The sequence below is a fragment of the Neoarius graeffei genome, chromosome 11 (genome assembly GCF_027579695.1).
Source record: "Neoarius graeffei isolate fNeoGra1 chromosome 11, fNeoGra1.pri, whole genome shotgun sequence".
In the NCBI taxonomy this organism is placed as follows: domain Eukaryota; kingdom Metazoa; phylum Chordata; class Actinopteri; order Siluriformes; family Ariidae; genus Neoarius; species Neoarius graeffei.
Genome location: NC_083579.1, coordinates 33897971 through 33914470, shown reverse-complemented (window position 1 = coordinate 33914470; position 16500 = coordinate 33897971). Strand labels below are relative to the sequence as shown.

General features: G+C 41.0%; 1 protein-coding gene across 4 annotated transcripts in view; it reads left to right on the top strand.

Moving 5' to 3' along the window:
- Positions 1-16500, top strand: part of kif13ba (kinesin family member 13Ba) — a 124264-nt gene that overhangs the window by 46369 nt on the left and 61395 nt on the right. For 3 of the 4 annotated variants that reach the window (XM_060933742.1, XM_060933741.1, XM_060933740.1), the window contains 6 exons: positions 3283-3298; positions 3411-3471; positions 5633-5725; positions 6799-6979; positions 8355-8442; positions 15530-15664. In XM_060933742.1, coding sequence (XP_060789725.1) covers positions 3283-3298; positions 3411-3471; positions 5633-5725; positions 6799-6979; positions 8355-8442; positions 15530-15664 — 574 coding nt within the window. The remainder of the gene's footprint in view (positions 1-3282; positions 3299-3410; positions 3472-5632; positions 5726-6798; positions 6980-8354; positions 8443-15529; positions 15665-16500) is intronic. The other variant, XM_060933743.1, reaches the window with a different exon arrangement.

Sequence of the window (16500 nt, the reverse complement as noted above, 5' to 3'; positions counted from 1 at the left end):
TGTCTCTGCACAACATGGAAGGCCCTGTCAGGCATCATTGCGGCAAAAATGAGTAAGCATGTGGCTCAATACATGAGCGAGGCACAGAAAGGAATTGGCAGTAACACCAGAGGAGCCAAGCACCAGCTACTGGCTGATAGAACAGTCGCCCGAGACTGTAAGAAGAGACAGACCAACCTGTGCACTGCCTGGATTGACTACAAGAAAGCCTACGACTCAATGCCACACACATGGATACTGGAATGTCTGGAACTGTACAAGATCAACAGGAACCTAAGGACCTTCATACAGAACTCAATGGAAATGTGGAAGACAACCCTAGAGGCCAACTCAAAACCCATTGCCCAAGTCAACATCAAGTGCGGCATATACCAAGGAGATGCGCTATCACCACTGCTGTTCTGCATAGGCCTGAACCCCCTCAGTCAGATCATCACGAAGAGCGGCTACGGGTACCGATTCCGTAGTGGGGCAACAATCAGCCACCTGCTCTACATGGATGACATCAAGCTGTATGCCAGGAACGAGCGAGAAATAGACTCGCTGATCCACACCACCCGGATCTACAGCGATGACATAGGGATGTCATTCGGATTGGACAAGTGTGGCCGGATGGTCTCAAAGAGAGGCAAGATGATCCGGACTGAGGGGATTGACCTACCAGAGGGCAACATAGGTGATATCCAAGACAGCTACAAGTACCTTGGCATCCCACAGGCTAATGGAAACCATGAAGAGGCCACAAGGAAGTCAACCACAGCCAAATACCTCCAGAGAGTAAGGCAGGTCCTGAAAAGTCAGCTGAATGGTAAAAACAAGGTCCAAGCCATCAACATGTACGCACTACCAGTCATCAGATATCCCGCTGGTATCATAAACTGGCCAAAGGAGGAGATAGAAGCCACAGATATCAAGACTAGAAAGCTCCTCACCATGCATGGAGGGTTCCACCCCAAGTCCAGCACCCTGAGACTATACACTAAGCGGAAAGAGGGAGGCCGAGGGCTAGTGAGCGTCAAGACCACGGTCCAGGATGAAACATCGAAAATCCGAGAATACATCAGAAAGATGGCCCCAAAGGATGAACTGCTAAGTGAATGTCTCAGGCAGCAGAACCCTGATGAGAGTGCAGAGGAGGAGGAGGAACAGACAACCTGGAGAGACAAACCCCTACATGGCATGTACCACCGTCAGATAGAGGAAGTGGCTGATATCAAGAAATCCTACCAGTGGCTGGATAATGCAGGACTGACAGACAGCACAGAGGCACTAATCATGGCAGCACAAGAACAGGCCATAAGCACAAGAGCCATAGAGGCCAGGATCTACCAGAGTAGATCAGACCCAAGATGCAGACTGTGCAAAGAAGCCCCTGAAACAGTCCAGCACATAGTAGCAGGGTGTAAGATGCTAGCTGGATCAGCGTACATGGAGAGGCACAACCAAGTGGCTGGGATAGTATACAGGAACATCTGCAACCAGTATGGAATAGAAATACCCAAGTCCCAATGGGCCATACCACAGAAGGTGGCTGAGAACAACAGGGCCAAGATTCTGTGGGACTTCAGCTTCCAGACTGACAAACAGATCCTGGCTAACCAACCGGACATAGTGGTGGTGGACAAAGAGCAGAAGAGGGTGGTGGTGATAGATGTGGCGATCCCAGCTGACGCCAACATCAGGAAGAAGGAACATGAGAAACTTGAGAAGTATCAAGGGTTGAAAGAGCAGCTGGAACGGATGTGGAAGGTCAAGGGTTGCGTGGTCCCCGTGGTAGTGGGGGCACTTGGGGCAGTAACCCCCAAACTGGGAGAGTGGCTCCAGCAAATCCCAGGAACAACATCTGAAGCCTCAGTCCAGAAGAGCGCAGTCCTAGGAACATCGAAGATACTGCGCAGAACCCTCAAACTCCCAGGCCTCTGGTAGAGGACCCGAGCTTGAGGATGACATGGATACCACCCCCCCCGCCGGGGGTGAGAAGGAGATTTTTTTTTTTTTTATTCATTCATATATATATATATATATATATATATATATATATATGTGTATATATATGTATATGTGTGTGTGTGTATATGTATATGTGTGTGTGTATATATGTATGTGTATATATATATATATATATATATATATTATATATATATATATATATATATATATAGATATATATATAAATGTGTGTGTGTGTATATATATATATATATATATATATATATATATATATATATTCATTCATATATATATATATATATATTCATTCATATATATATATATATATATATTCATTCATATATATATATATATATATATATTCATTCATATATATATATATATATATTCATTCATATATATATATATATATATATATATATATATATATATATATGAATGAATATATATATATATATATATATATATATATATATATGAATATATATTCATATATATGAATATATATTCATATATATATATATGAATATATATGAATATATATTCATATATATATATATATATATATATATATATGAATATATATTCATATATATGAATATATATTCATATATATATATATATATATATATATATATATATATTCATATATAAAGAACAGTGCTCACAAGAATAACCCCAATTCTTGCCTATGACACTGCACAGCTCCATCAAGATTATACAAGGCAAGAATAAAAATAGAAATGGCTTTCTTAAAAGAATAAAAAGGTGCTCTCTTGATCATGATCATCTAGACAGATTGTGATTTCAAATGCAATCATAGTGCATGATATCAGTGTTATGGTATTTGTACAATCCTATAGTAACATGTTTGTAATGATTTAAAGATGGTTAACTCTATATAGTTGTGTGTGTGTGGTTATATGTGCATATGGAGTGCAGTATGAAGTTGGAGACCAGCTCTGAGTCGGCGCTCCCTCTGTGTGTGTGTGTTTACTCTGTCCTCAACCTTCTCTCTCACCGAGAGCGCGTCTCTTTGCGTTCAGGTCCACTGAGCAAAGTACAGCTGATGACATGGACACAAGGTTTAGGTTTCTGGGTCCTAGTGCACGCTAACTTTACTGATAATGAGCTATTTTGGTTGACAGAATGTGAGATTAATATTGTTGACCTTATTCCATTTTTAGAACAGTACTAGATGCTGTATTTTTGTCATTTATGCACATTCTTACCAAAAACTGTGAGTTCTCTGTGATAATCAGTGTGATGATAAATGTGATGTAATTTTCTCCCCACTTATGTCAACCGGTGTCGTGTTGGATCATCTTTCAGCAGGAGTCAGCCCAAGGTAATCTAATCTAAGACTGTTCTTCAGTGCATCCTACCTTATAAATCAGTCATACGAGCAGGTAAACACTTTTTTTTTTTTTTAAATCTCTGATCATTTTTCCTTCCTTTAGGTTTTTGCATACGATTACTGCTTCTGGTCGATGGACGAATCCGAAAAGGAAAAATATGCAGGTATTGTTCGGATGTCTCTTCTGCCAAATCTGCCAAACTTTTTGTGCATTGCTTCAGAGCTCCACATTTAAACCCTTGAGTACGCTGTTTCAAGTTTTTATTCCCCATCCCTTGCCCCCCCCCCCCCCCCCCCCCCCCCCCTTTTCGACACCTCATATGAGTATAGATTTGTTTACAACATACACATATTGGGAAGCTGATTTTTTTTTTTTTTTTTTTTTATAAACACGATGCATTTTCAGACAGTTTTGTAAATGCATAAACACAATGCAGAACATGTAAGAAGGCATGACAATGTGAGGGAAGGAAACATCAAGATGGGGGGAAAATTTAAACAGAGTGATGCACACTATTATAATATATAACTCAGCAACATAATATAGGAACGCTTTAAAATTATTTATTAAGTAATTGTGTACAAGAGGAATCATTCACTATGGCATCTTCACTTTCAGTCAAGATGGTCCTCGCTATAGAACCGAAAGTCCAAGGGGTGGATCTGGATCTGCTCCAACTCCTCCTATAAGCCTAACACAATGCTTGTAGAACATGAAACAGCACACACTGTGCTTATCCAGCCTGAAACACAGAATTGACATCACCCCCTAGACTACAGAGGACTTTCACTGATGTCACAGATTTTTGTTTATCACACAGAGTCATCATCGTCTTAATTTACCCGCAAATGTATTTATTCCACTTGAAAAGTGTTCGGCAAACCAGTTACCGGATTTGGGACACTACAAAATCCTGAACTATTTAGTATTTGAGATTTCTAAATACACCAGAGATCCTAAAGGCTTATAAAAGTACAGGTGCCTACCAATATCTCATCTACATTATCAGTACACAACAAATATGCTGCTGGTCGAGCCAAGCATTAGGTCTAATAGACTGCATTGCGTCCAAAAGCCACATCCAGAGCTACATTTTAATGGTGCACAGAGCTTTCACACTAACCTGATCTAAAATGTTCTCCACACACAAAGGAATGTTTTTCTTCCCATTTAACTGCAACTCGCCGTTTGTTGTCTTTCTGAGTCCACCAGGAAGCAGTGAAAAGTTAAACCAGGTTTATCTCCACGTCTGTTATTACATCCAAAAGCACTACAGGTCTCTGGCATTGTTCTTTTAGATGGAACTTCTACAAGTTTATCTGTGTATGTTTATTGCATTGGACTTGCAATCACTCGCGTACACGTGCCGGTTGCTGGCAAACACAAAGCTCACCAGGCAACATGGCCATGTAAACAAATCCACAGTTGTTATGACGTGATGTGACAGTCCTCCATAGGCATGACTCCACCCACATAGGAGGAGCTGGATCACGTGCGACTCTGCATTGAGGGCTACTTGTATTAAATTCAAAAGTGTCCAAAAAATGGCAAAAATTGTGTGACCAAAAAAAGATTTAGTAGGCCCATAGTAGGTCATCCGTTATCTGTAGCCACTTATCCTGTGCAGGGTCACGGGCGCAGGACTGACACATAGAGACAAACCACCATTCACACTCGCGTTCACACCTACGGTCAATTTAGAGTCACCAGTTAACCTAACCTGCATGTCTTTGGACTGTGGGGGAAACCGGAGCACCCGGAGGAAACCCACGCGGACACGGGGAGAACATGCAAACTCCACACAGAAAGGCCCTCGCCGGCCCCGGGGCTCAAACCCGGACCTTCTTGCTGTGAGGCGACAGCGCTAACCACTACACCACCGTGCCGCCCCATACAGCAGTAGGGCATATAACATTTTGCATTGATGTAAAGGAAGTGATAATTAGGAATACTTAAAGCATTCCTCATTCCAATTCTAAGCATTTTATTTCCATTAAAATGTTCAGTGCTTTTCTGCAGAAATATTTCCTGATTTCTACATTAGAACATTAAACATGCGATTTGTGAAAGAGCTGTGTTGAACATTTTCCAAGATTACACAGGACGATTCTTCAGGGCTGGCAGGTCTGCTGTTAAACAGGTTTCTTTGCATTCCTTAATGTTAATGATTTCTCATCGCCCCAGTTACAAAATCAGAGAGGTTTTTATAGCACAACAAAAATATCAACTTTCTGAGTATGGAGTAATACAAGCAAAAGTCAGTTTGTAGCTGATTTATGGATGGTTCTGAGGGACCGTTGCTTTCTTTAACCCTTTATTTGCAGGACAAGACATCGTGTTTCAGTGTCTTGGGGAGAGTCTGTTGCACAATGCCTTCCAGGGTTACAATGCCTGCATCTTCGCATACGGGCAAACCGGTGAGACATGATCAATACACAACCACTTCATCCCACAGTAGCATTCATCTAGTTCTGTCTTAATCATTTATTTTACACCCAGTTAGGCGAGCATGGGTGGAATTCTGTCCAGATTAATCTCCAATAACATCTCAGATTTAAAGACAAATTAAAACCGCCCTTTTTTTTTAAACTTTAAATTTTCATGTAAACATAAATTAAATTATTGGAAGCACCTGATGTGCTTTTATACTTCTCATCTCATTATCTGTAGCCGCTTTATCCTGTTCTACAGGGTCACAGGCGAGCTGGAGCCTATCCCAGCTGACTACGGGCGAAAGGCGGGGTACACCCTGGACAAGTCGCCAGGTCATCACAGGGCTGACACATAGACACAGACAACCATTCACACTCACATTCACACCTACGCTCAATTTAGAGTCACCAGTTAACCTAACCTGCATGTCTTTGGACTGTGGGGGAAACCGGAGCACCCGGAGGAAACCCACGCGGACACGGGGAGAACATGCAAACTCCACACAGAAAGGCCCTCGCCGGCCACGGGGCTCGAACCCAGGACCTTCTTGCTGTGAGGCGACAGCGCTAACCACTACACCACCGTGCCGCCTGCTTTTATACTTGTGATACAGAATTTTACATTTTTCCCCTCCTCAGTGTGGGGTTTTATTTATTTATTTATTTATTTAAAATTTGGATTTGTTTTTAGGCTTTAATTAAGCATGATCAGATTATTTTTGCATTTTAAATACTGTATTGCTGAATGTTTGTGAGCAAACCTAAATATCATGATGCATTTATTGTATCTCATAGAAATGTCTTCCAGTATCATGTGATATATTTTTTATCATATTGCCCAGCCAGACTTCACTCACATCCCTTTAGACAAGACTTGTGTGTGTGTTTTAGCTAGCTATGGGTCTTTCGGGTTGTTAGCCGATATATTAAGGATGTTGGTGGATGTGAGTCATCCTAAGATGATTGGAATATTCCTGGATAATTTCCTGAAAAGTGCACCAACCCTGAAAGTGTACACTGATTGCTGTGTGTGTGTGTGTGTGTGTGTTGTAATGTAGGCTCAGGGAAGTCGTACACCATGATGGGCTCGGCAGACCAGCCAGGTCTGATCCCACGGCTCTGCAGCTCACTGTTTGAGCGCACGCTCCAGCACCAGCGAGAGGAAGAGAGCTTCACCGTGGAGGTCTCTTACATGGAGATCTATAATGAGAAAGTTCGGGACCTCCTCGACCCAAAAGGGTGAGGATCAGCACGTGATTGCAAGCACTGCTCACATTTATTATGTCACTGCTTAACAATTTTGAAGGCGTTGATCACTAACAAGTTACAAAAATAGATATTAGCTGCCAGTTATGTCAGGAATAAAACACTATTTTTTTTCGCGGCCCGGTTTCTATCAAATCCCGTGCTCTGATTGGCTGGTGAGCGAGTCCGTATCCTACGGTACGGACCCTGGTTACAGACTTCTGGCGACTCGCTCGTTCACAACAACAACAAACGTAGTAGCAATTTTTTGTCAACATTTATCTTTTTTATAAGATTTATTTATAAGATTTTTATCAAAAATGTTATAAATTTTTGCCATTTCTCAGCATAATAGCATTAATTTTGCATCATGGGTGGTGATAACGACAGTGTTCACAGCGAAAGCGAGTTTTACTACCCTGAGGAAGAAGAAATAAAAGAAAACATTTCAGGAGAAAGCTAAAAACCTGTAACTGTTGCTAACGCCGAGCAAAAACATGGCTGAATCCTGAATGACTCAATTTTGTATAAATAGGGGACTACATAGGCGGCAAAATGTAGTTTTTTTCCCTGCCATGGAAGTGCACTTGTATACCGAGGAGGAAGCCATTTGCATTACAGCTGTGAATGAGGATTCAAAATGGCGGCTCGGCTCGGTTTTCCCTTTCGGGCGCTCTCGTTTTCTGTTAGAATTTGGTAAAGAAAAAAATAAATCTATTATTTACCAGCTTAAGGTCGGTCCGTATGGTGAAATATCGCGACCTCGGCCCAGAGGGCCTCGCTCAGTACTTTCAAGACCTCGGTCACGGTATTTCACAATACGGACCTCCCAGCTGGTCAGTAACATGTATATGTATTTTTGGTACAGGAAAATAATCAACAACGTTGTGGTATAATGAAGCAAAGCGAACTTTGAATTTGATTATTTTCCAATAACGGCACGTCACCGTTTTATTATTCTTGTACCACATATACAAAAAAGCTTACCGGTTGATTTCTGACTCTCAAGACTCCTTCCATAGATGTTGAATAAACGTCTCCTCACAGAAACGTCTGCCGTACACATCCCTGTGAATGAGCTTTTCCTGTAGAAAAGATCACGTAATAGAATTGTGGAAATGAATTTAACTTTGGAGCTGCACTGGTGTTGGAGAAAATGAATCAGTGTCTGACCAGTCACCATTCAGAATTCACGTGGTGTTTCGAGAGTTGTAGTAATAATACCGTTTTAAAGATGCCTCACAATCCTGCCATTAAGTGACTCACCAGGAAGGGTGGAGTAATAGTTTCACATGAAGCGGACTGCTCAATCAAGCTGCTGCTTTAATGTTGGTCGTCATGTTGATTGATCTTCACTGTTTCTTCATAGGAGTCGCCAGGCTCTGAAAGTGCGAGAACACAAAGTCCTGGGGCCATATGTGGATGGACTGTCTCGGCTCGCCGTGGCAAGCTACAAGGTACAAGCCTAGTGCAGACAAAACGAGCAATGCGAAAGTCATGACAAAATCATTATTTTTAGCCAACATGTTTTCACTTGTGCAATATATTTTGCAAAATTTGTTCAGGATTTTGCTTTTCAGATTTTCACTCCGCCCAAAGGAAAATACCTGTAACATCCAAAAACGTAAATTGAATTACTGCGTCTTAGACTACGTTCAGACTGCACCCTGAAACGACCCATATCCGATTTTTTTTTTTTTTGCCCATATGCGACCTGTATCCGATTTGTCATTGACAATCTGAACGACACAGATCCGATTTTTTTCACATGCGACCCAGGCCGCTTGGGTATGTGGTCCTAATTCCGATGCATATCCGTTATTTTCACATGCGACTGCAGTCTGACCGGACAGGTCGCATTCATGCGACCTACACGTCATCAACAAGAGACAAATGTCACTATTCTGCGTTGGCTAATCCCGCCTCTTTGGTGGAAAACAACAACATTTGTACAGTTTTCAGAATTGAAATAGACTTTTATAGAATTGATCAAGCTAATGGTGGATTTGGTAGGGACCTGGATGTTGATCTGTTAGCCTGATTAAATAAAACAGTTTCTATAACTGATTTATAACTTAAACCATCCTGTATTACAAGATTGTTCTGGAAATTTCCAGTAATTTGACACCTTCGGTCTCATTAGTCTGCTGCCCACATTAATCAGATTATTGTGTGAGTTCCGCCGCCGCCACAAAAACCACATCGCCAGGTCTCACCTCATCTCCATGCTTTACTTGCAAACTTGAAGAGTGCGCTTTTTTTTTTGTTTGCGTATTACGTAGATGTGCTTATTACGTGTCAATTTGCGCATGCGGGACACTTTTGGGTCGTTTTCCGTTCATATTGGAGATCGCATACAAGTCTCATATAACTGGTAATGTGAACGGCCTAACAGAAAAATCGGATTTCACAACAAATCGGATATGGGTCGTTTCAGGTTGCAGTCTGAACGTAGTGTTATACAGTTTCTTTATTATTATTATTATCATCACATGTGCTGTAAGCTTTCTGATCTCTCAGGAGTTTCACACAAGATTTTTTTTTCCCTTTTAATTTACAGCATCACAAGGTTGTTGTTTTTTTTTTTTTTTTTAAATACGCTGTATTTTAAAATTGATATTTTGATTATTTGAGATATTGATATTTCATTAAGTAAGGAATGAAACACACTGTGCTGTTATCAGAAAATCATCGGGGGGTGATTTTTTTTTTTTTTTCCAATAGCATCACATCCTGAAATGTTTTCTTCTTCTTCTACGATAGCAATTTGCCAACAGTTGCAATTTTTATTTATTCAAGAAAAACATCTTGTACTCTTTTTCTTCCTGCTTCTGTTTAAAGTGAGATTAAATGTTGTGGAAGGTCCACAAAAGAAGTTCTCAAGTTAGAATTTCTCACTTACTTGTTCTCTCACTGGCCTTTTTTCTGTCTATGAAGAAGTCAATAAGACCAAAAAAAAAAAGTTTGTTAGCAAAGCGTAAACTCTTCTGTCCTGAAGAAAACTGTTGTAAAGCACTGACACCTGGAGACTCCTTCCGTGAATATTAAATAAAAGTCTCTTTAGAGAAAACTTCACCATATCGATGATTTATACGTTTACATATAATGTATAATTGATAATGTATTAATAGAAACCAGCTACTACTTTCAGAGCTGCTGTTATGGAAAATTAATCAACAAGTTTCTGACCAATCACAGTCCAGACTTCAATAGCAGATGTATCAAATTTTTTTTTTTTAGAATTATGTGAAACTATGATCTTTTGTCTCAGTGAGAAACACCATTTGTTGTTGTTTTTCATTATTACAGTGCAACCGCGCTATAACGAACTGCTTTATTATGAGCATTCGCATATAACAAAGTTCACATCCCCCGCCTTTAATGACAGAGCCGGAGTCTTCCAAAAAAAAAAAAAAACCCTCACCCGGCAGCACTTATTTTATACCTATATGTTGATAATGGTAAGATTTCTCAGCCATCAGCTGTCAGGTTATAGTCCTATGAAAATCCATGACCTTGAGTTTGACATTTCAAAGTCATTCAAGGTCAAAGATCGTGGTGCCAAATGAAAGCCCATATGGCACTTCCTATAAGTTGATAAGGGTAAATATCTATCTACCATCAACCGTTTTCAAGTTACAGCCCTCTGAAACTCTCTGACTGAGTTTGACCTTTCAAGGTCAAAGATCATGGTGCCAAATGAAATGCCATATGGGAGTTCCTATCTGCTCATAATAGGAAACATTTGTCTATCGGCAACCGTTTTTGAGTTGTAATGGAAAATGTTTTGACCGAAAGGTTGACCTTTCCGGTGACCTTAACCTGATTACCCCCAAAATTTAATCAGGTGATCTACGGAACATTGCCCACCTACCCTGAAAATTTGAAGTTAATCGGTGCAACCGTCTCAATGCTAGATTGTTAACAGACAAACAAACAAACTGCGCTGATTACAGTACCTCGCCCCCGCTTACTCCGTCACGGGCGAGGTAAAAATCACTGAGCTATGCGCTCCCCCCCCCGACAAACAAGGAGTCATCAAGTCCGCAGTCAAGTTAACAGTGCATGTTAACGTCATAAAACAAAGGCTTAAAGAGCCTCGCTTAAGTGTCTATCACGAACGGTGATCAAAGGATTGATAAAAGGACAAAATGACCACTGATAGAATCGGTGATTTGCAACACATGAATGAACTGAATGGTGAAGGTTTACAAAACATCGCGAGTCAGCGGGTCGACACTGACAACGATGCACCAGTAACCTCCGTCATGTCCATCACGGATGAAGAAATCATCACCTCTGTTCGTGATCTTTTAACTCAGTCAGTGAACTGCGATAGTGACTCAGAAGGAGAAATTCGTGATGAGGAGAAGTTTCTTCGGCAAGTAAAACTGATGGGACGCTAGTATCATACTGTAACAGTTTGTATGCTGGGGCAATGAGGAACTGGGAGACAGGTGTAACATTTTATTATTTATCTTTCACTTTTCAGTGACTTTTGCTTGCTCACGCACGCGTTTCAGGAAACGTCTCTCTCCCTCTCGTTACTGGGCATCTGAAAGATGCACAGAGATGCGTTTAATAGACAACCAGCAATTAGACATAGGTGTAACTCGGCAGATGTTCAACCTGACTCTTCGCCTTTCACAGCCACGCCCTCTCTGCCACACGTACTTTTGCTAAGTAAAGTTTACAATATTTGCTTTATTTTTATGACACTGAAAAGAGTGACTGACTGATTTCCTTTACTTCTTAAATATGTAAGTGAATTTAGCATAAATATAAATTAAACAGGGCGGCACGGTGGTGTAGTGGTTAGCGCTGTCGCCTCACAGCAAGAAGGTCCGGGTTCGAGCCCCGTGGCCGGCGAGGGCCTTTCTGTGTGGAGTTTGCATGTTCTCCCCGTGTCCGCGTGGGTTTCCTCCGGGTGCTCCGGTTTCCCCCACAGTCCAAAGACATGCAGGTTAGGTTAACTGGTGACTCTAAATTGAGCGTAGGTGTGAATGTGAGTGTGAATGGTTGTCTGTGTCTATGTGTCAGCCCTGTGATGACCTGGCGACTTGTCCAGGGTGTACCCCGCCTTTCGCCCGTAGTCAGCTGGGATAGGCTCCAGCTTGCCTGCGACCCTGCAGAACAGGATAAAGCGGCTAGAGATAATGAGATGAGATAAATTAAACACCGTTGGTCTTGTTTTATTTCAGAGTGAGTGTTTGGGTCTATTTCAGTTTTACGAACTTTCCAGTATAAGGAACTATTTGGACGTCACCCAAGGCGTTCGTTATAGCGGGGCTGCAGTGTATTTACTCCGGTTCAGTTCAGATTTAGTGTAATTAATGAAGTGATCAATATAGATCACGCGGTATACAGTGGTGCTTGAAAGTTTGTGAACGCTTTTTAGAATTTTCTATATTTCTGCATAAATACGACCTAAAACATCATCAGATTTTCACACAAGCATGGGTGCAAGTTATCCGGCATGTGCCGGAAGCTCTGTTTTTTTTCGGTTCTGAAAAAGTCATTTTTCCAAATTGTGTAAATCCGTTGAGATTTTCCGGGTTGGGGTATAGGGGTGGCCCTTTCACTGTCACTCTCAGCGTATTACTGGGTTACCGTGGTACAGTCTCTGCACGAGACAAATCTTTTCATCTCGTCTTCGCCACAAACCTCATTCAATTTATACTCTGCTCACCGACGAGCGGTCCTGACTAGCCCGTTGTTTCACGGTGTTATACGTGTGATATCATGTTTGACGCACGTAGCACGTTGTTCGACCAAATCAACACAGCTATTCCCATGAGTCTCCGTTTCTTTTGGTGCAAGTTAGAACGGTGCTTTTGATTGGCTCACTGTTAACTGCCGTCCAATGAAACTTCAGCTTTTATAATAAGCCTTATTTCGCTTCCCTCCCTTGCGACAGATCCACGTGCTTTGCCTCTGGTTGCTGATCAAAATATGTCAAAATGAAGTTTTTATCGGAAGGCTCCAATACAAAAGAATTAGGAAAGACATCTAGAAATAAATGGAGATGGGAATGGTTAAGCAAGCGTGACAAAAACGGTGACAAATGGGGAATATGGCTGAGAAAACCGGACGTCCCGGGAGTTGCGTATTGTGACTGCTGTTCAAAGACTATCAGCGGGAAGAAGGGACTTAAGTCACGCCGATGGGACTAATCACTTTTCTGATTTTTGTGCTATGTAGTAATAAGTGAATTCAAAACATTTATTGGTGATTTTAAATTGTCATCTAATATTGTGTGACGTGCAAATGCAGTGTGCTTTCTTTGAGAATTGAAATTATTCATCACAAGTATCTGTTTTTATAAACTTTTTTTTTTTTTTTACATTTGATTACCTTTCAGTTATTAAATAAAAGTAAGGTAGGTCTTGAAATAAGTTTGTTAGCTTTTTTATCATCTTTTCTAATGTGGTTGTTAGGTTGAAAACTCATTTGTAGTCAGTAATGGATTCTAAAATATAGATATTTTTGTATATGGAAAAAGCTGAATCTTGTTATTTGCTAAAATCCAGGAGTTTCTGAGGACATCAAGACATGTGGCCCCTTATTTTAACTCAAGCTGTGTATATATTGTTAAAAAGGTATCACAGCAAAAGCATATTAAAAATGGTTGTTTCAACATTTTAAATTAGTAGTTGCTAGATGTTTTGAAATATCAAGCCTTGTACTTGAAATATGATTTCAGATGAATTGATGAAATGTATTAAACATTTGATGTGAATATGCAAATCATATAACTATTAATATTATAAATGTTTGCATGAGATTGCATGAGAGACAACCATTTTAACTTGTAATTCAAATTTTTTTTTCCAGCCGTAAAGGGGGCTCACCCCCCTTTGTAACCCCCCCTGCATGGCTGCGCCATGCACGTCTGACACTGTCAGACTTCTCAGGTTTTTGAAAATTTTATACTTGCACCCATGTACAAGTCCTAAAAGTAGATAAAGAGAACCCAGTTAAACAAATGAGACAAAATATTATAGTTGGTCATTTATTTATTGAGGAAAGTGATCCAATATTACATATCTGTGAGTGGCAAAAGTATGTGAAGCTTTGCTTTCAGTATCTGGTGTGACCCCCTTGTGCAGCAATAACTGCAGCTAAACGTTTGCGGTAACTGTTGATCAGTCCTGCACACCGGCTTGGAGGAATTTTAGCCCATTCCTCCGTACAGAACAGCTTCAACTCTGGGATGTTGGTGGGTTTCCTCACATGAACTGCTCACTTCAGGTCCTTCCACAACATTTCGATTGGATTAAGGTCAGGACTTTGACTTGGCCATTCCAAAACATTAACTTTTATTCTTCTTTGACCGTTCTTTGGTAGAACGACTTGTGTGCTTAGGGTCGTTATCTTGCTGCATGATCCACCTTCTCTTGAGATTCAGTTCATGGACAGATGTCCTGACAGTTTCCTTTAGAATTCGCTGGTATAATTCGGAATTCATTGTTCTGTCAATGATGGCAAGCTGTCCTGGCCTAGATGCAGCAAAACAGGCCCAAACCATGATACTACCACCACCATGTTTCACAGATGGGAGAAGGTTGTTATGCTGGAATGCAGTGTTTTTCCTTTTTCCAAATATAACGCTTATCATTTAAACCAAAAAGTTCTATTTTGGTCTCATCCATCCACAAAATATTTTTTCCAATAGCCTTCTGGCTTGTCCACGTGATCTTTAGCAAACTGCAGACGAGCAGCAATGTTCTTTTTGGAGCGCAGTGGCTTTCTCCTTACAACCCTGCCATGCACACCATTATTGTTCAGTGTTCTCCTGATGGTGGACTCATGAACATTAACATTAGCCAATGTGAGAGAGGCCTTCAGTTGCTTAGAAGTTACCATGGGGTCCTTTGTGACCTCGCCGACTATTACACGCCTTGCTCTTGGAGTGATCTTTGTTGGTCGACCACTCCTGGGGAGGGTAACAATGGTCTTGAATTTCCTCCGTTTGTACACAATCTGTCTGACTGTGGATTGGTAGAGTCCAAACTCTTTAGAGATGGTTTTGTAACCTTTTCCAGCCTGATGAGCATCAACAACGCTTTTTCTGAGGTCCTCAGAAATCTCCTTTGTTTGTGCTATGATACACTTCCACAAACATGTGTTGTGAAGATCAGACTTTGATAGATCCCTGTTCTTTAAATAAAACAGGGTGCCCACTCACACCTGATTGTCATCCCATTGATTGAAAACACCTAACTCTAATTTCACCTTCAAATTAACTGCTAATCCTAGAGGTTCACATACTTTTGCCACTCACAGATATGTAATATTGGGTCATTTTCCTCAATAAATAAATGACCAAGTATAATATTTTTGTCTCATTTGTTTAACCGGGTTCTCTTTATCTACTTTTAGGACTTGTGTGAAAATCTGATGATGTTTTTGGTCATATTTATGCAGAAATATAGAAAATTCTAAAGGGTTCACAAACTTTCAAGCACCACTGTGTATATATAAGGATTAACAAACATGATATTTTAAGAACTCATTTCCTCCTCTCTGTTCATTTCCTTACAGGACATTGAGTCGTTAATGTCCGAGGGGAATAAATCTCGCACCGTGGCCGCCACCAACATGAATGAGGAGAGCAGTCGCTCCCACGCTGTTTTCAACATCATCCTGACACACACACTCCGTGACCTGCAGTCCGGGGTAAGGCCCAGCCCCGATGACCTCATCGCTCCTCCAATGTTTGCCTTTCTCTTTATCAGCTGCTGTTAACGCAAATGAGCTTTAACCCTGTCTATTCCTTTCAGTTTTACATTGGAGTTTGTGTTTCCTTTTACACCACGACTAATTTTCCCCAAACTAACACACCAGGTTGAGTGTGAAAAATGCATTAGTTTCTTACAAATCTGCTTGTCCTGGATATTGATTTGTCCACTCCAAATTGAGAATCATTTCACAGTTTAACACCCTGGCTCTGAATTGAATGAGTCCGATTGCGAGGTGCCAAAAGATTCCTGTTTTTATTCATCAGCTAATCATGTGGGAATTTAGCTGAAATCGTCCCGCTCTTGAACACACGAAGCTTTGAGAGCTGGCCCTAAAATCGGAAGGAAAATCAATGAATTAGTCATGCCGCTTCCTGACTCGAGTGTCGGCTGATCTCAGTCCCACGTGCTTGTCATAGTGTCCCTCTGTGCTGCCTGTTTTATTCGCTATCTGGCGAAGATCGCTCGCCTTCCAGATCAATAATTCAGCAGCGACTGAAGCCTACCTATGAATCAACTGCAGCATTCTTTTCCACTGCGGTGCCTGAGCACAGAGCTTTTGTCCCCAGTGCTTTGACAAGCGCACAACTTTACATGGTATTTTACATGCGAAGGCTGTCGTTTGAATTTGAGAACAGGTGTGGCTCTCTGATTCACTTTGACTGCGCTGTAATTTCCCTCCAGCACTTTACTGCTCCTGATAATCAGAGAGATAATGGGAGGGATTGCGTTTGTAGTAAGGTCTGCGCTCATCTGTCTGTACTTCATAAGGCA